This window comes from Saccoglossus kowalevskii, chromosome 14, assembly GCF_978046115.1.
Source record: "Saccoglossus kowalevskii chromosome 14, keSacKowa6.1, whole genome shotgun sequence".
NCBI classification, from domain to species: Eukaryota; Metazoa; Hemichordata; class Enteropneusta; family Harrimaniidae; genus Saccoglossus; species Saccoglossus kowalevskii.
The window spans coordinates 35,945,498-35,968,017 of NC_140654.1; the positions used below are offsets into that span (position 1 = coordinate 35,945,498).

The following is a 22,520-nucleotide window of genomic DNA, read 5'->3' on the forward strand; positions in this document are numbered from 1 at the left end:
TGTATATCACCATCACACTGCTGTATATCACCATCACACTGCTGTATATCACCATCACACTGCTGTATATCACCATCTCATTGCTGTATATCACCATTACACTGCTGTATATCACCATCACACTGCTGTATATCACCATCACACTGCTGTATATCACCATCTCATTGCTGTATATCACCATTACATTGCTGTATATCACCATTACACTGCTGTATATCACCATTACATTGCTGTATATCACCATTACACTGCTGTATATCACCATCACACTGCTGTATATCACCATCACACTGCTGTACATCACCATCACACTGCTGTATATCACCATCTCATTGCTGTATATCACCATTACATTGCTGTATATCACCATTACACTGCTGTATATCACCATTACATTGCTGTATATCACCATTACACTGCTGTATATCACCATCACACTGCTGTATATCACCATTACACTGCTGTATATCACCATCACACTGCTGTATATCACCATCTCATTGCTGTATATCACCATTACACTGCTGTATATCACCATCACACTGCTGTATATCACCATCACACTGCTGTATATCACCATCACACTGCTGTATATCTCCATTACACTGCTGTATATCACAATCACACTGCTGTATATCACCATCACACTGCTGCACATCACCATCACACTGCTGTATATCACCATTACATTGCTGTATATCACCATTACACTGCTGTATATCACCATCGCATTGCTGTATATCACCATTACACTGCTGTATATCACATCACACTGCTGTATATCACCATCACACTGCTGTATATCACCATCTCATTGCTGTATATCACCATTACATTGCTGTATATCACCATCACACTGCTGTATATCACCATCTCATTGCTGTATATCACTATTACACTGCTCTATATCACCATCACACTGCTGTATATCACCATCACACTGCTGTACATCACCATCACACTGCTGTATATCACCATCACACTGCTGTACATCACCATCACACTGCTGTATATCACCATCACATTGCTGTATATAACCATCACACTGCTGTATATCACCATCTCACTGCTGCATATCACCATCACACTGCTGTATATCACCATCACACTGCTGTATATCACCATCACACTGCTGTATATCACCATCACACTGCTGTATTTCACCATCACACTGCTGTATATCACCATCTCATTGCTGTATATCACCATTACACTGCTGTATATCACCACCACACTGCTGTATATCACCATCACACTGCTGTACATCACCATCACACTGCTGTATATAACCATCACATTGCTGTATAAAACCATCTCTCTGCTGTATGCCACCATCACACTGCTGTATATAACCATCACATTGCTGTATATAACCATCTCTCTGCTGTACATCACCGTCACACTGCTGTACAACACCATCACACTGCTGTATATCACCATCATACTGCTGTACATCACCATCACACTGCTGTATGCCACCATCATACTGCTGTATATCACCATCACACTGCTGTATATCACCATCACACTGCTGTATATCACCATCACACTGCTGTATATCACCACCACACTGCTGTATATCACCATCACACTGATGTATATCACCGTAACACTGCTGTATATCACCATCACATTGCTGTATATCACCACCACACTGCTGTATATCACCATTTAACTGCTGTATATCACCATCACACTGCTGTATATCACCATCACACTGCTGTATATCTCCGTCTCACTGCTGCATATCACCATCACACTGCTGTATATCACCATCACACTGCTGTATATCTCCGTCTCACTGCTGTATATCACCATCACACTGCTGTATATCACCATCACACTGCTGTATATCACCATCACATTGCTGTATATCACCATCTCACTGCTGTATATCACCATCACACTGCTGTATATCACCATCTAATTGCTGTATATCACCATTACATTGCTGTACATCACCACCACACTGCTGTATATCACCATCACATTGCTGTATATCACCATCACACTGATGTATATAACCATCACACTGATGTATAAAACCATCTCTCTGCTGTATATCACCATCTCACTGCTGTATATCACCATCACACTGCTGTATATCACCATCACACTGATGTATATAACCATCACATTGCTGTATAAAACCATCTCTCTGCTGTATATCACCATCTCACTGCTGTATATCACCATCACACTGCTGTATATCACCATCACACTGATGTATATAACCATCACATTGCTGTATAAAACCATCTCTCTGCTGTATATCACCATCACACTGCTGTATATCACCATCACACTGCTGTATGTCACCATCTAACTGCTGTATATCACCATTACACTGCTGTATATCACCACCACACTGCTGTGTATCACCACCACTCTGCTGTATATCACCATCACACTGCTGTATATCACCATCATACTGCTGTATATCACCATCTCACTGCTGTATATCACCATCTCACTGCTGAATATAACCATCACACTGCTTTATATCACCATCACACTGATGTATATCACCATCTCACTGCTGTTTATCACCATCATACTGCTGTATATCACCACCATACTGCTGTACATCACCATTACACTGCTGTATATCACCATCATACTGCTCTAATTCACCATCATACTGCTCTAATTCACCATCACACTGCTGTATATCACCACCACACTGCTGTATATCACCATCTCATTGCTGTATATCACCATTACACTGTTGTATATCACCATCACACTGCTGTATATCACCATCACACTGCTGTATATCACCATCATACTGCTCTAATTCACCATCACACTGCTGTATATCACCATTTAACTGCTGTATATCACCATCTCACTGCTGTATATCATCATGTAACTGCTGTATATCAACATCTCACTGCTGTATATCACCATCTCACTGCTGAATATAACCATCACACTGCTTTATATCACCATCACACTGATGTATATCACCATCTCACTGCTGTTTATCACCATCACACTGCTGTATATCACCACCATACTGCTGTACATCACCATTACACTGCTGTATATCACCATCACACTGCTGTATATCACCATCATACTGCTCTAATTCACCATCACACTGCTGTATATCACCACCACACTGCTGTATATCACCATCTCACTGCTGTATATCACCATTACACTGCTGTATATCACCATCACACTGCTGTATATCACCATCATACTGCTCTAATTCACCATCACACTGCTGTATATCACCACCACACTGCTGTATATCACCATCTCACTGCTGTATATCACCATGTAACTGCTGTATATCACCATCACACTGCTGTATATCACCATCACACTGCTGTATATCACCTTCACACTGCTGTATATCACCATCATACTGCTCTATATCACCATCACAGTGCTGTATATCACCATCATACTGCTGTATATCACCATCTAACTGCTGTATATCACCATCTCACTGCTGTATATCACCATCACATTGCTGTATATCACCATCACACTGCTTTACATCACCATCACACTGCTGTATATCACCATCTCACTGCTGTATATCACCATCACACTGCTGTATATCACCATCACACTGCTGTATATCACCATTACACTGCTGTGTATCACCACCACACTGCTGTATATCACCACCACACTGCTGTATATCACCATGTAACTGCTGTATATCACCATCTCACTGCTGTATATCACCATCACACTGCTGTATATCACCATCTCACTGCTGTATATCACCATCACATTGCTGTATATCACCATCACACTGCTGTATATCACCATTTAACTGCTGTATATCACCATCTAACTGCTGTATATCACCATCACAGTGCTGTATATCACCATCACATTGCTGTATATCACCACCACACTGCTGTATATCACCATCACACTGCTGTATATCACCACCACACTGCTGTATATCACCATCACACTGCTGTATATCACCATCACACTGCTGTATATCACCATCTCACTGCTGTATATCACCATCACATTGCTGTATATCACCATCACACTGCTGTATATCACCATTTAACTGCTGTATATCACCATTTAACTGCTGTATATCACCATCTAACTGCTGTATATCACCATCACAGTGCTGTATATCACCATCACATTGCTGTATATCACCACCACACTGCTGTATATCACCATCACACTGCTGTATATCACCATCTAACTGTTGTATATCACCATCTCACTGCTGTATATCACCATCACATTGCTGTATATCACCATCACACTGCTGTATATCACCATTTAACTGCTGTATATCACCATCACACTGCTGTATATCACCATCACACTGCTGTATATCACCATTACACTGCTGTATATCACCATTACACTGCTGTATTTCACCATTACACTGCTGTATATCACCACCACACTGCTGTATATCACCATCACACTGCTGTATATCACCATCACACTGCTGTATATCACCATCATACTGCTGTATATCACCACCACACTGCTGTATATCACCACCACACTGCTGTATATCACCACCACACTGCTGTATATCACCACCACACTGCTGTATATCACCATGTAACTGCTGTATATCACCATCACACTGCTGTATATCACCATCACACTGCTGTATATCACCATCACACTGCTGTATATCACCATCTAACTGCTGTATATCACCATCTCACTGCTGTATATCACCATCACATTGCTGTATATCACCATCACACTGCTGTATATCACCATTTAACTGCTGTATATCACCATCTAACTGCTGTATATCACCATCACAGTGCTGTATATCACCATCACATTGCTGTATATCACCACCACACTGCTGTATATCACCATCACACTGCTGTATATCACCATCTAACTGCTGTATATCACCATCTCACTGCTGTATATCACCATCACTTTGCTGTATATCACCATCACACTGCTGTATATCACCATTACACTGCTGTATATCACCATCACACTGCTGTATATCACCATCACACTGCTGTATATCATCATTACACTGCTGTATATCACCACCACACTGCTGTATATCACCATCTCACTGCTGTATATCACCATCTAACTGCTGTATATCACCATCACACTGCTGTATATCACCATCACACTGCTGTATATCACCATCACACTGCTGTATATCACCATCACACTGCTGTATATCATCATTACACTGCTGTATATCACCACCACACTGCTGTATATAACCACCACACTGCTGTATATCACCATTTCACTGCTGTACATCACCGTGTCACTCCATCTCGTGTATTTAAGGTTAAATTTAACAACAGAACATTACTTGAAATAAAATTGATCATATATTAAATTTTGCCCTTGTAGGATTGCTATTGCTGTAAACAGATTTACAGTTTCACAAGAAGAGTGTAAGGATAAAAAGCCATCTTTGGCATACGCACGACATCTGTCTGATCTTGTTGATATCAAGTGGAGGATAATATCCTTTTTGTCTGAATACCCACAATGCAACACTACTTAACAATGACACTAGCTGATTTAAGGAGGTTTGAGTCAAATTAAATATTATGTCATGTTTATTATACTCTCATTATTATCATAACATTAGGATACCAAAAATAAGAGAATTTACATAATTAGTGAGTTTCCAGGGTAGTTCAACATGGCACCTAGAATCCTAAACACACTTGGGGGAGTTTATTTAATTAAATGTGGGAGATTGTAGATTTTCATTTTGGGATTTGTTTATGACATTCCGCTCATGGTGTCCTACCTAATACAGGCCTTATCATCACAGGTATGGTTTGGTTAATGTGCAGCATCATATTATGACAATCGTCTCTTTTTAGCTCCACTGTCGACTTTGTCGAGCGAAGCTTATCATATGAGTGATTGTGATTGTTTGATATTATATATATATAGGTACTACAAGTGGACTTCTCTTGGATTTGTTCATTTCGTGATAATATCTTTTATTCTCTAACTTTTAGTCCCCGTTCGGACGACTATTAATTTGGGTTAGTTCCATCCGTATGTACGTACGTCTGGAGCTATATCTCGGGCACCCATTGACAAATTTCATTCAAACTTTACATGCAGACAGTGCATAATGTCTTACCTATGCGTGTCAAGTTTCTTTATGAACTGAGTAAAAATGGCCGACTGGCAGCCATTTTGGATGTAAACTTTGCTATTTCTGATACCTAAACATGTCCGCAGCAGTTTCTCGGAGGTGACTGGGCCGATTTGGATCAAAGTTGGTATGATGATCATACATATTATGTTGTAGATGCACGTTATTTTTTTTCCGTGATTCGAACAAATATGGTCGACTGGCGGCCATCTTGTTTTTCATGGTACCCATGCTACTTTCTCTTGAATGCCATGAACGTTTCTGTTGTACAAAGATAGTATACCAAGAGATACAACTACACCATCATTATTTTTGTGATTTGATTCATTATGGCTGACTGACGCCTATTTTTCATGTAAAAGTGCTAAATTGTCATTTTTTCATGTTCTGAGCTGTTTCTCTGAGATGACTAGGACGATTTTGATCAAAGTTGGTATGGTGATTATACATATTGGGTTATAGGTGCATGTCGTATTTTTTCTCTGATTCAAACTAATATGGCTGACTGGTGAACAGTGATATCTTCAATTCTCTAATTTTATTAAATATTATTGTCTTTTTCAGTAAAAAGTGATATTTTCCACGTCTTGTTGAAAACGCAAGTCCGATTGCTTTGATACTATACATATTGTTCATTTTCTAATGATATCTTCAGTTCTTTAATTGAAATGTGCTTTGCTAACAGCAGAGCTATTTCAGCCAACAGGCTGCTTGTTTTATGTATTTTAGCAAAAATTTATATTGCTGTTATTTTTACAAACGAGTTGTCCTTAATTAATTTCACTTATCAGAGCAGAAGAGTGGTACTGCTTGTATTAGTGGCATGAATTTCACCTCATTTATGGTGGAAAATATGAAACCAAGTCCAATACAGTGGGAGGTGAAAATCAATGACAATTTACATTTCTCAAATGAGTCTTTGAGTTTTAAAATTGGTACCACCATCAGTGTGTGCGTGGATGTCTGTAACAATAGTGGTAAGTATTTGTTATTTGTTAGCCCACTGTTCACTGTCATCATAGACTGTACTGAGTGAGTCTGGTGGATATAGTCAACTGTTCACTGTCATCATAGACTGTACTGAGTTAGTCTGGTGGATATAGTCAACTGTTCACTGTCATCATAGACTGTACTGAGTGAGTCTGGTCGATATAGTCCACTGTTCACTGTCATCATAGACTGTACTGAGTGAGTCTGGTGGATATAGTCAACTGTTCACTGTCATCATAGACTGTACTGAGTGAGTCTGGTTGGATATAGTCAACTGTTCACTGTCATCATAGACTGTACTGAGTGAGTCTGGTGGATATAGTCAACTGTTCACTGTCATCATAGACTGTACTGAGTGAGTCTGGTGGATATAGTCCACTGTTCACTGTCATCATAGACTACTGAGTGAGTCTGGTGGATATAGTCCACTGTTCACTGTCATCATAGACTGTACTGAGTGAGTCTGGTCGATATAGTCAACTGTTCACTGTCATCACAGACTGTACTGAGTGAGTCTGGTGGATATAGTCAACCGTTCACTGTCATCATAGACTGTACTGAGTGAGTCTGGTGGATATAGTCAACTGTTCACTGTCATCATAGACTGTACTGAGTGAGTCTGGTCGATATAGTCAACTGTTCACTGTCATCATAGACTGTACTGAGTGAGTCTGGTGGTTATAGTCAACTGTTCACTGTCATAGACTGTACTGAGTGAGTCTGGGGGATATAGTCAACTGTTCACTGTCATAGACTGTACTGAGTGAGTCTGGTGGATATAGTCAACTGTTCACTGTCATCATAGACTGTACTGAGTAAGTTTGGTGGATATAGTCAACTGTTCACTGTCATCATAGACTGTACTGAGTTAGTCTGGTGGATATAGTCAACTGTTCACTGTCATAGACTGTACTGAGTGAGTCTGGTGGATATAGTCCACTGTTCACTGTCATCATAGACTGTACTGAGTTAGTCTGGTGGTTATAGTCAACTGTTCACTGTCATAGACTGTACTGAGTGAGTCTGGGGGATATAGTCAACTGTTCACTGTCATAGACTGTACTGAGTGAGTCTGGTGGATATAGTCAACTATTCACTGTCATCATAGACTGTACTGAGTAAGTTTGGTGGATATAGTCAACTGTTCACTGTCATCATAGACTGTACTGAGTTAGTCTGGTGGATATAGTCAACTGTTCACTGTCATAGACTGTACTGAGTGAGTCTGGTGGATATAGTCCACTGTTCACTGTCATCATAGACTGTACTGAGTTAGTCTGATTGATATAGTCAACTGTTCACTGTCATCATAGACTGTACTCAGTGAGTCTGGTGGATATAGTCAACTGTTCACTGTCATCATAGACTGTACTCAGTGAGTCTGGTCGATATAGTCAACTGTTCACTGTCATCATAGACTGTACTCAGTGAGTCTGGTGGATATAGTCAACTGTTCACTGTCATCATAGACTGTACTGAGTAAGTTTGGTGGATATAGTCAACTGTTCACTGTCATCATAGACTGTACTGAGTGAGTCTGGTGGATATAGTCAACTGTTCACTGTCATAGACTGTACTGAGTGAGTCTGGTGGATATAGTCAACTGTTCACTGTCATCATAGACTGTACTGAGTTAGTCTGGTGGATATAGTCAACTGTTCACTGTCATAGACTGTACTGAGTGAGTCTGGTGGATATAGTCAACTGTTCACTGTCATCATAGACTGTACTGAGTGAGTCTGGTGGATATAGTCAACTGTTCACTGTCATAGACTGTACTGAGTGAGTCTGGTGGATATAGTCAACTGTTCACTGTCATAGACTGTACTGAGTGAGTCTGGGGGATATAGTCAACTGTTCACTGTCATCATATACTGTACTGAGTGAGTCTGGTGGATATAGTCAACTGTTCACTGTCATCATAGACTGTACTGAGTGAGTCTGGTGGATATAGTCAACTGTTCACTGTCATCATAGACTGTACTGAGTTAGTCTGGTGGATATAGTCAACTGTTCACTGTCATCATAGACTGTACTGAGTGAGTCTGGTCGATATAGTCCACTGTTCACTGTCATCATAGACTGAACTGAGTGAGTCTGGTGGATATAGTCAACTGTTCAGTGTCATCATAGACTGTACTGAGTGAGTCTGGTTGGATATAGTCAACTGTTCACTGTCATCATAGACTGTACTGAGTGAGTCTGGTGGATATAGTCAACTGTTCACTGTCATCATAGACTGTACTGAGTGAGTCTGGTGGATATAGTCCACTGTTCACTGTCATCATAGACTACTGAGTGAGTCTGGTGGATATAGTCCACTGTTCACTGTCATCATAGACTGTACTGAGTGAGTCTGGTCGATATAGTCGACTGTTCACTGTCATCATAGACTGTACTGAGTGAGTCTGGTGGATATAGTCAACCGTTCACTGTCATCATAGACTGTACTGAGTGAGTCTGGTGGATATAGTCAACTGTTCACTGTCATCATAGACTGTACTGAGTGAGTCTGGTCGATATAGTCAACTGTTCACTGTCATCATAGACTGTACTGAGTGAGTCTGGTGGTTATAGTCAACTGTTCACTGTCATAGACTGTACTGAGTGAGTCTGGGGGATATAGTCAACTGTTCACTGTCATAGACTGTACTGAGTGAGTCTGGTGGATATAGTCAACTGTTCACTGTCATCATAGACTGTACTGAGTGAGTCTGGTGGATATAGTCAACTGTTCACTGTCATAGACTGTACTGAGTGAGTCTGGTGGATATAGTCAACTGTTCACTGTCATCATATACTGTACTGAGTGAGTCTGGTGGATATAGTCAACTGTTCACTGTCATCATAGACTGTACTGAGTGAGTCTGGTGGATATAGTCAACTGTTCACTGTCATCATAGACTGTACTGAGTTAGTCTGGTGGATATAGTCAACTGTTCACTGTCATCATAGACTGTACTGAGTGAGTCTGGTCGATATAGTCCACTGTTCACTGTCATCATAGACTGAACTGAGTGAGTCTGGTGGATATAGTCAACTGTTCAGTGTCATCATAGACTGTACTGAGTGAGTCTGGTTGGATATAGTCAACTGTTCACTGTCATCATAGACTGTACTGAGTGAGTCTGGTGGATATAGTCAACTGTTCACTGTCATCATAGACTGTACTGAGTGAGTCTGGTGGATATAGTCCACTGTTCACTGTCATCATAGACTACTGAGTGAGTCTGGTGGATATAGTCCACTGTTCACTGTCATCATAGACTGTACTGAGTGAGTCTGGTCGATATAGTCGACTGTTCACTGTCATCATAGACTGTACTGAGTGAGTCTGGTGGATATAGTCAACCGTTCACTGTCATCATAGACTGTACTGAGTGAGTCTGGTGGATATAGTCAACTGTTCACTGTCATCATAGACTGTACTGAGTGAGTCTGGTGGATATAGTCAACTGTTCACTGTCATCATAGACTGTACTGAGTGAGTCTGGTGGATATAGTCAACTGTTCACTGTCATCATAGACTGTACTGAGTGAGTCTGGTCGATATAGTCAACTGTTCACTGTCATCATAGACTGTACTGAGTGAGTCTGGTGGTTATAGTCAACTGTTCACTGTCATAGACTGTACTGAGTGAGTCTGGGGGATATAGTCAACTGTTCACTGTCATAGACTGTACTGAGTGAGTCTGGTGGATATAGTCAACTGTTCACTGTCATCATAGACTGTACTGAGTAAGTTTGGTGGATATAGTCAACTGTTCACTGTCATCATAGACTGTACTGAGTTAGTCTGGTGGATATAGTCAACTGTTCACTGTCATAGACTGTACTGAGTGAGTCTGGTGGATATAGTCCACTGTTCACTGTCATCATAGACTGTACTGAGTTAGTCTGATTGATATAGTCAACTGTTCACTGTCATCATAGACTGTACTCAGTGAGTCTGGTGGATATAGTCAACTGTTCACTGTCATCATAGACTGTACTGAGTGAGTCTGGTGGATATAGTCAACTGTTCACTGTCATCATAGACTGTACTGAGTAAGTTTGGTGGATATAGTCCACTGTTCACTGTCATAGACTGTACTGAGTGAGTCTGGTGGATATAGTCAACTGTTCACTGTCATCATAGACTGTACTGAGTTAGTCTGGTGGATATAGTCAACTGTTCACTGTCATAGACTGTACTGAGTGAGTCTGGTGGATATAGTCAACTGTTCACTGTCATCATAGACTGTACTGAGTGAGTCTGGTGGATATAGTCAACTGTTCACTGTCATAGACTGTACTGAGTGAGTCTGGTGGATATAGTCAACTGTTCACTGTCATCATATACTGTACTGAGTGAGTCTGGTGGATATAGTCAACTGTTCACTGTCATCATAGACTGTACTGAGTGAGTCTGGTGGATATAGTCAACTGTTCACTGTCATCATAGACTGTACTGAGTTAGTCTGGTGGATATAGTCAACTGTTCACTGTCATCATAGACTGTACTGAGTGAGTCTGGTGGATATAGTCAACTGTTCACTGTCATCATAGACTGTACTGAGAGAGTCTGGTGGATATAGTCAACTGTTCACTGTCATCATAGACTGTACTGAGAGAGTCTGGTGGATATAGTCAACTGTTCACTGTCATCATAGACTGTACTGGGTCAACTGTTCACTGTCATCATAGACTGTACTGAGAGAGTCTGGTGGATATAGTCAACTGTTCACTGTCATCATAGACTACTGAGTGAGTCTGGTGGATATAGTCAACTGTTCACTGTCATCATAGACTGTACTGAGTGAGTCTGGTGGATATAGTCAACTGTTCACTGTCATCATAGACTGTACTGAGAGAGTCTGGTGGATATAGTCAACTGTTCACTGTCATCATAGACTGTACTGGGTCAACTGTTCACTGTCATCATAGACTGTACTGAGAGAGTCTGGTGGATATAGTCAACTGTTCACTGTCATCATAGACTACTGAGTGAGTCTGGTGGATATAGTCAACTGTTCACTGTCATCATAGACTGTACTGAGAGAGTCAGTATCCCGTTATACAAGTAGTTTTTCTTATTTTTTTTTTTAAAAAAAGGTATTCTAGATGTGTTTCAGTTTTAATTTTGATAAAATTATGAGCCCAATAACTTTACAAAAGTAATAACAAAAAAAGCAAAATTCACGAAAATAATTCTACCGCATCCTTAAGTATATAACGGGTGGCTGTCTTCAATGCCATCTTATGAGTGTACCTAAGGGTATCTCGTTCTCTGGTAACCACAACCATTTATTACATGGCTTCATATGATCAGCTGACAAATACAAGTGGACACAGAACAAAGGAAACAATAGATTACCTCACTTACTATTGTTTCCAACCCCAAGCTGTGAACTACTTAACATAACAGTATACTCTCAATTAGGCTAAACAATAGACCTTAAAAGTCTATGACATCATCTGTTGTCTTGAATAATTTTGCATGTAATTATAGTCACTGCAATGGGATAGACAGGAAATCTCTACTTGACCAGATTCTATTGTCTATTTCCGGCAATGATAGACTGTACTGAGTTAGTCTGGGGGATATAGTCAACTGTTCACTGTCATCATAGACTGTACTGAGTGAGTCTGGGGGATATAGTCAACTGTTCACTGTCATCATAGACTGTACTGAGTGAGTCTGGTCGATATAGTCAACTGTTCACTGTCATCATAGACTGTACTGAGTGAGTCTGGGGGATATAGTCAACTGTTCACTGTCATCATAGACTGTACTGAGTGAGTCTGGGGGATATAGTCAACTGTTCACTGTCATAGACTGTACTGAGTTAGTCTGGGGGATATAGTCAACTGTTCACTGTCATCATAGACTGTACTGAGTGAGTCTGGGGGATATAGTCAACTGTTCACTGTCATCATAGACTGTACTGAGTGAGTCTGGTCGATATAGTCAACTGTTCACTGTCATCATAGACTGTACTGAGTGAGTCTGGGGGATATAGTCAACTGTTCACTGTCATAGACTGTACTGAGTGAGTCTGGGGGATATAGTCAACTGTTCACTGTCATCATAGACTGTACTGAGTAAGTTTGGTGGATATAGTCAACTGTTCACTGTCATCATAGACTGTACTGAGTTAGTCTGGTGGATATAGTCAACTGTTCACTGTCATAGACTGTACTGAGTGAGTCTGGTGGATATAGTCAACTGTTCACTGTCATCATAGACTGTACTGAGTGAGTCTGGGGGATATAGTCAACTGTTCACTGTCATCCATTGCCAGAAATGAGTGGACAAGATGGCCGACTTCCGCCCTGGCCAGTGTTCCCCAGTCAAATAAACATCACAGGATGTGCCATAGAGAATGCATTGCATAAACATCTATTAAAACAAAATTTAATTTTGAGTTTATATTTTTCATTTTTTCACTTTTGTGTGCTTCGTAATAGACAGGTGACGTTCCAAGCTTTCGATATGTTATAGATGTTTCCATCAAAACTCCACCATTAAATGCCCAACTTGCCGTAAAACTTGATGATATATCCTACACTGGCCCAGTGTATTACCAATGGACGATATGTAATTGTGTGCCAAACTCTATTTTTAAAAATAGGTAAATGCAGTAACGCAGGTGACTGTTCAAGTTTGTTCGCTTCGTTCTGGATACTCTCTGGTTCAATGAACACGGCGACGCAGCCAGCGCAGTTGTAGACGCACTATTCGCTGCCCAAATTAGAGTTAAAATTCATGCATTTTTTACACAGATGTACGATCCAGTTGTTAGCAAATATAACTGTTTTAATCCAATTAACAACAGGAAGTAACCTGAATCAAGATTTAGTTTATGCCCGTTATTCCATGTTAAAAATTATCCCACTTTTCGAACGCGAAGCACTATCGCCATACTGCTTTTGATGCTGAAGGTCAGACCACAAGATCAATATATTGTATCGGCCGTTTTTCCTCTTTGTAAAAAAGGGGTTTCATCACACTGTCTGTCCGCGAGTTGTGTATTATTCTACGACAGTCTAGACTTTTGTTTTGTAATGCGTCAGACAAACGTAATTTGCATACCAATCGCCGTTGACTGCCACAATGATATTTACAAGATTAGTCTGTCCACATATTTTTGTATTAAGGATGCGGTAGAGTTATCATGCTCTAAAAAGTAAAAACTTTTCATGAGGAAAAGTGTTTTGAAGCATAGCAAATTATATATTTTCTTGAAGCCCTTGTTCCTGGCTTTTTGAAAAAAATGATCTGTGACATGTACCACGAATTAGTCACGTGATTACTAAGTAAACATAGAGGTGTTATTTTGAATAAAAATTAGTTTTGTATGAAAACCGTAGGGGTTCTGTAAAAAAAGAAAGCTGAAAAATCAAGACAGCATCAGCCCCGTCAATGCCTCGAGAGTGTTAGAACATAGATTGCATATTTGTTTACAATGAAACCAATTTACATTTTTCCTGTTATTTCACCCATAGACAAGAAATTTAAAAGCCTTTTATTTTTTATTGCGAGAAGTTCTCAAAAAATGCTTCAAGGGTTTTATTCTGCGCCAATACGTTATCAATGTGTGTGAATTTCATGAAAGTAGGTCAATTTCTGACGACGCACAACTCACTTGAATGACCTCCATGGCGTCATATTTCTTCTGCCTGGAAACGCCAAAAAACAAAACATTTGTCACGTTGCGCTGCGCTAATTTTGGACATTTAAAGCATCAGATGGACTGATTTTTACAACAAAACACATAACATGGAGTCACTTAGTAGCCTTGCAGTAATAAAATCCAAAACTATAAAGTTTTGGGTCCGTATTCGTCCTCCAAAAAGAAGCGAAGTTGTTACAGTACACGGCGGCCCTGCATAACTTGTCTGCCCGACTTTTTGGAAGATGGAAATTGATCATGTTTGCTGACGAAATTTTACCCTCTTGGTTTGAATACTCAAAGTGTGAACCCCATTGTACTGTCGGCAATGCATTTCTGTTATAGGTAAAGTTTCGCTTCCTCTGAACTGCGTTTTGAGTTTTTCCTTGGGGCCTCTTTTTTGTGATTGATCAATAATCAGGAGCCGGAGTTGATATGACCGCGTCGTCTTCAGTGTGCACTGTTTCTGTCGTGAAGGGATTATGCAAATTACGCAATAAGTCAATGTTATTGTTTGCGTCCAGACTTTTATCTCAAAAACAAATTGTACAGTATCCCGTTATACAAGTAGTTTTTCTTATTATTTTTTTAAAAAAAAGGTATTCTAGATGTGTTTCAGTTTTAATTTTGATAAAATTATGAGCCCAATAACTTTACAAAAGTAATAACAAAAAAAGCAAAATTCACGAAAATAACTCTACCGCATCCTTAAGTATATAACGGGTGGCTGTCTTCAATGCCATCTTAAGAGTGTACCTAAGGGTATCTCGTTCTCTGGTAACCACAACCATTTATTACATGGCTTCATATGATCAGCTGACAAATACAAGTGGACACAGAACAAAGGAAACAATAGATTACATCACTTACTATTGTTTCCAACCCCAAGCTGTGAACTACTTAACATAACAGTATACTCTCAATTAGGCTAAACAATAGACCTTAAAAGTCTATGACATCATCTGTTGTCTTGAATAATTTTGCATGTAATTATAGTCACTGCAATGGGATAGACAGGAAATCTCTACTTGACCAGATTCTATTGTCTATTTCCGGCAATGATAGACTGTACTGAGTTAGTCTGGGGGATATAGTCAACTGTTCACTGTCATCATAGACTGTACTGAGTTAGTCTGGGGGATATAGTCAACTGTTCACTGTCATAGACTGTACTGAGTTAGTCTGGGGGATATAGTCAACTGTTCACTGTCATAGACTGTACTGAGTGAGTCTGGGGGATATAGTCAACTGTTCACTGTCATCATAGACTTACTGAGTTAGTCTGGTGGATATAGTCAACTGTTCACTGTCATAGACTGTACTGAGTGAGTCTGGTGGATATAGTCAACTGTTCACTGTCATAGACTGTACTGAGAGAGTCTGGTGGATATAGTCAACTGTTCACTGTCATCATAGACTGTACTGAGAGAGTCTGGTGGATATAGTCAACTGTTCACTGTCATCATAGACTGTACTGAGAGAGTCTGGTGGATATAGTCAACTGTTCACTGTCATCATAGACTGTACTGGGTCAACTGTTCACTGTCATCATGGACTGTACTGAGAGAGTCTGGTGGATATAGTCAACTGTTCACTGTCATCATAGACTACTGAGTGAGTCTGGTGGATATAGTCAACTGTTCACTGTCATCATAGACTGTACTGAGAGAGTCAGTATCCCGTTATACAAGTAGTTTTTCTTATTTTTTTTTTAAAAAAAGGTATTCTAGATGTGTTTCAGTTTTAATTTTGATAAAATTATGAGCCCAATAACTTTACAAAAGTAATAACAAAAAAAGCAAAATTCACGAAAATAACTCTACCGCATCCTTAAGTATATAACGGGTGGCTGTCTTCAATGCCATCTTAAGAGTGTACCTAAGGGTATCTCGTTCTCTGGTAACCACAACCATTTATTACATGGCTTCATATGATCAGCTGACAAATACAAGTGGACACAGAACAAAGGAAACAATAGATTACCTCACTTACTATTGTTTCCAACCCCAAGCTGTGAACTACTTAACATAACAGTATACTCTCAATTAGGCTAAACAATAGACCTTAAAAGTCTATGACATCATCTGTTGTCTTGAATAATTTTGCATGTAATTATAGTCACTGCAATGGGATAGACAGGAAATCTCTACTTGACCAGATTCTATTGTCTATTTCCGGCAATGATAGACTGTACTGAGTTAGTCTGGGGGATATAGTCAACTGTTCACTGTCATCATAGACTGTACTGAGTGAGTCTGGGGGATATAGTCAACTGTTCACTGTCATCATAGACTGTACTGAGTTAGTCTGGGGAATATAGTCAACTGTTCACTGTCATAGACTGTACTGAGTGAGTCTGGGGGATATAGTCAACTGTTCACTGTCATCATAGACTGTACTGAGTACGTTTGGTGGATATAGTCAACTGTTCACTGTCATCATAGACTGTACTGAGTTAGTCTGGTGGATATAGTCAACTGTTCACTGTCATAGACTGTACTGAGTGAGTCTGGTGGATATAGTCAACTGTTCACTGTCATAGACTGTACTGAGAGAGTCTGGTGGATATAGTCAACTGTTCACTGTCATCATAGACTGTACTGAGTGAGTCTGGTGGATATAGTCAACTGTTCACTGTCATCATAGACTGTACTGAGTACGTTTGGTGGATATAGTCAACTGTTCACTGTCATCATAGACTGTACTGAGTTAGTCTGGTGGATATAGTCAACTGTTCACTGTCATAGACTGTACTGAGTGAGTCTGGTGGATATAGTCAACTGTTCACTGTCATAGACTGTACTGAGTGAGTCTGGTGGATATAGTCAACTGTTCACTGTCATAGACTGTACTGAGAGAGTCTGGTGGATATAGTCAACTGTTCACTGTCATCATAGACTGTACTGAGTGAGTCTGGTGGATATAGTCAACTGTTCACTGTCATAGACTGTACTGAGTGAGTCTGGTGGATATAGTCAACTGTTCACTGTCATCATATACTGTACTGAGTGAGTCTGGTGGATATAGTCAACTGTTCACTGTCATCATAGACTGTACTGAGAGAGTCTGGTGGATATAGTCAACTGTTCACTGTCATCATAGACTGTACTGGGTCAACTGTTCACTGTCATCATAGACTGTACTGAGAGAGTCTGGTGGATATAGTCAACTGTTCACTGTCATCATAGACTACTGAGTGAGTCTGGTGGATATAGTCAACTGTTCACTGTCATCATAGACTGTACTGAGAGAGTCTGGTGAATATAGTCAACTGTTCACTGTCATCATAGACTGTACTGAGAGAGTCTGGTGGATATAGTCAACTGTTCACTGTCATCATAGACTGTACTGGGTCAACTGTTCACTGTCATCATAGACTGTACTGAGTGAGTCTGGTCGATATATTCAACTGTTCACTGTCATAGACTGTACTGAGTTAGTCTGGTGGATATAGTCAACTGTTCACTGTCATAGACTGTACTGAGTGAGTCTGGTGGATATAGTCAACTGTTCACTGTCATAGACTGTACTGAGAGAGTCTGGTGGATATAGTCAACTGTTCACTGTCATAGACTGTACTGAGTGAGTCTGTTGGATATAGTCAACTGTTCACTGTCATAGACTGTACTGAGAGAGTCTGGTGGATATAGTCAACTGTTCACTGTCATCATAGACTGTACTGAGTGAGTCTGGTGGATATAGTCAACTGTTCACTGTCATCATAGACTGTACTGAGTACGTTTGGTGGATATAGTCAACTGTTCACTGTCATCATAGACTGTACTGAGTGAGTCTGGTGGATATAGTCAACTGTTCACTGTCATCATAGACTGTACTGAGAGAGTCTGGTGGATATAGTCAACTGTTCACTGTCATCATAGACTGTACTGGGTCAACTGTTCACTGTCATCATAGACTGTACTGAGTGAGTCTGGTCGATATATTCAACTGTTCACTGTCATCATAGACTGTACTGAGTGAGTCTGGTCGATATATTCAACTGTTCACTGTCATCATAGACTGTACTAAGTGAGTCTGGTGGATATAGTCAACTGTTCACTGTCATCATAGACTGTACTGAGTGAGTCTGGTGGATATAGTCAACTGTTCACTGTCATCATAGACTGTACTGAGTGAGTCTGGTGGATATAGTCAACTGTTCACTGTCATCATAGACTGTACTGAGTGAGTCTGGTGGATATAGTCCACTGTTCACTGTCATCATAGACTGTACTGAGTGAGTCTGGTGGATATAGTCCACTGTTCACTGTCATCATAGACTGTACTGAGTGAGTCTGGGGGATATAGTCAACTGTTCACTGTCATCATAGACTGTACTGAGTGAGTCTGGTCGATATAGTCAACTGTTCACTGTCATCATAGACTGTACTAAGTGAGTCTGGTGGATATAGTCAACTGTACTGTACTCAGCTACACACAATGCTCAGTGATGTTCAAGAAACACATAGTATTGTGTTAGTGAGACTCTCCTATTTGATACAGGACAGGCTGTAAACAACAGCTTTGTTTTTTTTGTCTAATGTTCTTCCATCAGCGGAGTTTGAATAATGACTAGCCAGGACCCTCACTATTTTCATAATTTATATTAATATTTAATCAAATTTAAGTCAAGTTTGCCCAGCTTAGGTTTAGTAAAGGTATGGTTCAATTTATATTAATATTCATATAATTGTATGGATATTCAACTTTTATTTAAATAATTAAACTTGAATTAAAAAGCAATTCTATATGGGAACGAGTTCATATGACAACTATCCACATTCTTGGAGCACTGGCCGATTGGTACCATTCCTCAAATCTGGGTCGAAAAATAACCCGGCCAACTACAGGGGAATTGCCATCTCTAGCTGTCTTGGCAAGTTATTCAATAGTATCCTAAATATTAGGCTGACATCTTTTTTAGACTCTAATAACATTCGTTCTGGTCAACAGTTCAGATTCAGGCATGATTGTCGAACAACAGACAAACTTTTCATACTAAAAACCTTGGTAAATAAATATCTCTACAGTGGTAAGTCAGAGAGCGCCAATAAACAAAATAACACAAATATTTATCCCTGAAATTATATGCCTGCTTTATTGAGCTTAGAAAGGCCTTTGACAGTGTCTGGCATGATGGTCTCTTCAAAAAATTAATCAAATATGGTATAACAGGAAAAATGTATAAAACTATCAAAAACATGTACAGTAAAGTAAAATATAAAGTTAAATGTAAAGAAGGTTTAACAAAACAATTTCAGTCCAATATTGGTGTTAAACAGGGATGTAATCTTAGTCCACCTCTCTTCAATCTTTTTTTAAATGACCTGCCTAATATTTTCAATCCTAATACCTGTGATCCTCCTTATTTAGAAAACTCGCATGTCAGCTTTCTACTCTATACCGATGATATTGTGATACTTTCTAAAACTAAACAGGGATTACAGACATGTCTTGATAGTTTGGCATTGTATGCTAAAACGTGGAAGCTCTTTGTCAACACTGACAAAACCAAAATTTTAATTTTCAATAAATCAAACAGACTTTTGAATAATGATACATTTTTACCTTGCCTGTACCATCAAAGATGGAAGGGAAAGGTATATTAAGGGAAAGATTTGTGTCTGGCGTTAATGTCGTCATCGTTGTTGTCGTCGTTAATAATTGTTATTGTGTGCACAATAACTTTACTATTTCTATTCCAAACTTCATCAAACTTGGTCACCTTATTCATCAGTATCAAGTCTTCCCTGAGTTTGAACAACAGATGTCCTGTATGAAAATACATACAAAAATTGAGAAAATCTGATAAAATTTTTTGACTGTTTCCACTTGACTGATCACTGGTGATACACATCAAAGGTCCCTGTCTCAGTGGAAATATGCATTGTTGTATGTGTTCAATGAAGCAAATCACTTATCTTGTAATAATATCCTTGGTAATGTATCTCCCAAATCCCATGGGGTTTCAAAACCAACTCATGGAGAGATTGCACAGTCTGATACACATTTGCAAACCTACCAATAAAATCTTTACAGAAAATAAGATGTTAGAAAATCAATATAAGCACTTCTATGAACTGGGTGCCTAACTTTGATCAAGATCTGAAGCTGATAGAAAATCTGTTTAGTTCAAAGTTATCAAATCAAAAACAATACATAAAAAATACATAAAAAGCAAAACATTACATCCACATTTTGAAAAGAAAATTGTACTAAAATATATGTATTCTGTATTTGACAAACAGTTCATTCGACAAATAAAAATTCACATGAATTTGTTTCAGCTATTAGAACAGAATGATAGAGCTTTTATAATACTAATTAAAAACGCACTTGACTTCTCCCTCCACTGGACACCATTTACTATTTACCACCATAACTATTTAAGTTGATTTGCATACAAAGCAGAGCTTCCAACATGATAGCTATTTATTGAGGGTGTTTTTTTTTTTTTTTACTTTTCATATAATACAGTAGTCACACAATGAGGCAGTTCATATTTGTCTCAGTGAATCATTCATTTTTGACAGACACCTGTACAAAATACTTGGACAAAAGCTAGCTAAAATTTTCTGTTATCTTGCATGTTTTATGAATCTATTCACGTCTAAATGCAGCACTTTTTTTCTGGGATGAGGCATTTGTTTTTATACTAAATTATATGAATAAGTTTGAATAAAGCTGGAAATTATGTCCTTTAAAATAATTAAACAAATTAGGCACCAATGTTATTTACATCTATTAAGGACATTCGGTAGACTGATTCTCCACTGTTGGTTCAACCCAAAAACTTGTTTGTATTCAAAATTAATTATGACAAGGCATATTGAAAACAAACTATGATAAAGGGAATAATATTATATAATCAAAGGCAAGGTCACCAGAGTTCAGCTATTTTTTCTTGGAGGTATCGAACTTGATACAGTTAAATTTTTTAACTATCTGGAACTAGTCAATAGTGCCATTGGTAGGTTTAGAGATGGCCTACAAAACCTTAAACGTAAGGCTCAAAAAGCTCTGTTTTCAATGAAAGCAAAGCTTGGTGGCTCAATTCAAAACATAAGTATAAAAGTTTCAATTTCCCTTTTTGACAAACTCATCAGATCTATCCTCGTTTATGGTTGTGATGTTTTGGGTGATGAGTTCTCCGCTAAATCACCTATCGAAGACATTCAATTAAGTTATTGTCGGTATCTACTCAGGGTGTCACAACACACACCAATTATGTGATAAATTAACCTCGGCACAAATGAAACAAATTAATTTGGGCATCAAGGATTTATTCCTAACAAGATGGAAAGGTGAGGTCCATAATGATAATCGCACCAAAGCAAATTGTGTAAGAGTCAATAAGTAAAATAAATAACTAAATATATTAAAAGTTAATCCAATGTGTGTCAACACAAAAATGATACAACATAAATGTATTTGTGTATATGTTTGGAATTGATATAAAACATATCCTGACCAATTCTCTTCAAACCATACACATACTTAACACCTAGTCTGATACACATGTTTTAGTCAAATATTTACTCAAGATGGCAGACTGGTAGCTTTTTTGTTTTCGATAAATTTCATTTCAGGCATATATCTATACAAATTTAACAGTACATGCTTAAAACAATTCACTTCAAACTTAATACATGCACAGTACATCATTGCATACACATACAATACATTTTGTCATTCAATCAAAGATGGTCATTCGTAACAGAATTCAGCATGCATTTATAACATTAAATACACAA

At 38.9% G+C, this 22,520-nt stretch overlaps 1 protein-coding gene across 1 annotated transcript in view; it reads left to right on the top strand.

Annotated features, from left to right (window-relative positions):
• The window catches only part of LOC102803969 (trafficking protein particle complex subunit 9-like), a 187,138-nt gene that overhangs the window by 162,163 nt on the left and 2,455 nt on the right, over window positions 1-22,520 (top strand). Inside the window, exons 19-20 of the mRNA XM_085508182.1 lie at window positions 5,353-5,467; window positions 6,906-7,098. Coding sequence (XP_085364308.1) covers window positions 5,353-5,467; window positions 6,906-7,098 — 308 coding nt within the window. The remainder of the gene's footprint in view (window positions 1-5,352; window positions 5,468-6,905; window positions 7,099-22,520) is intronic.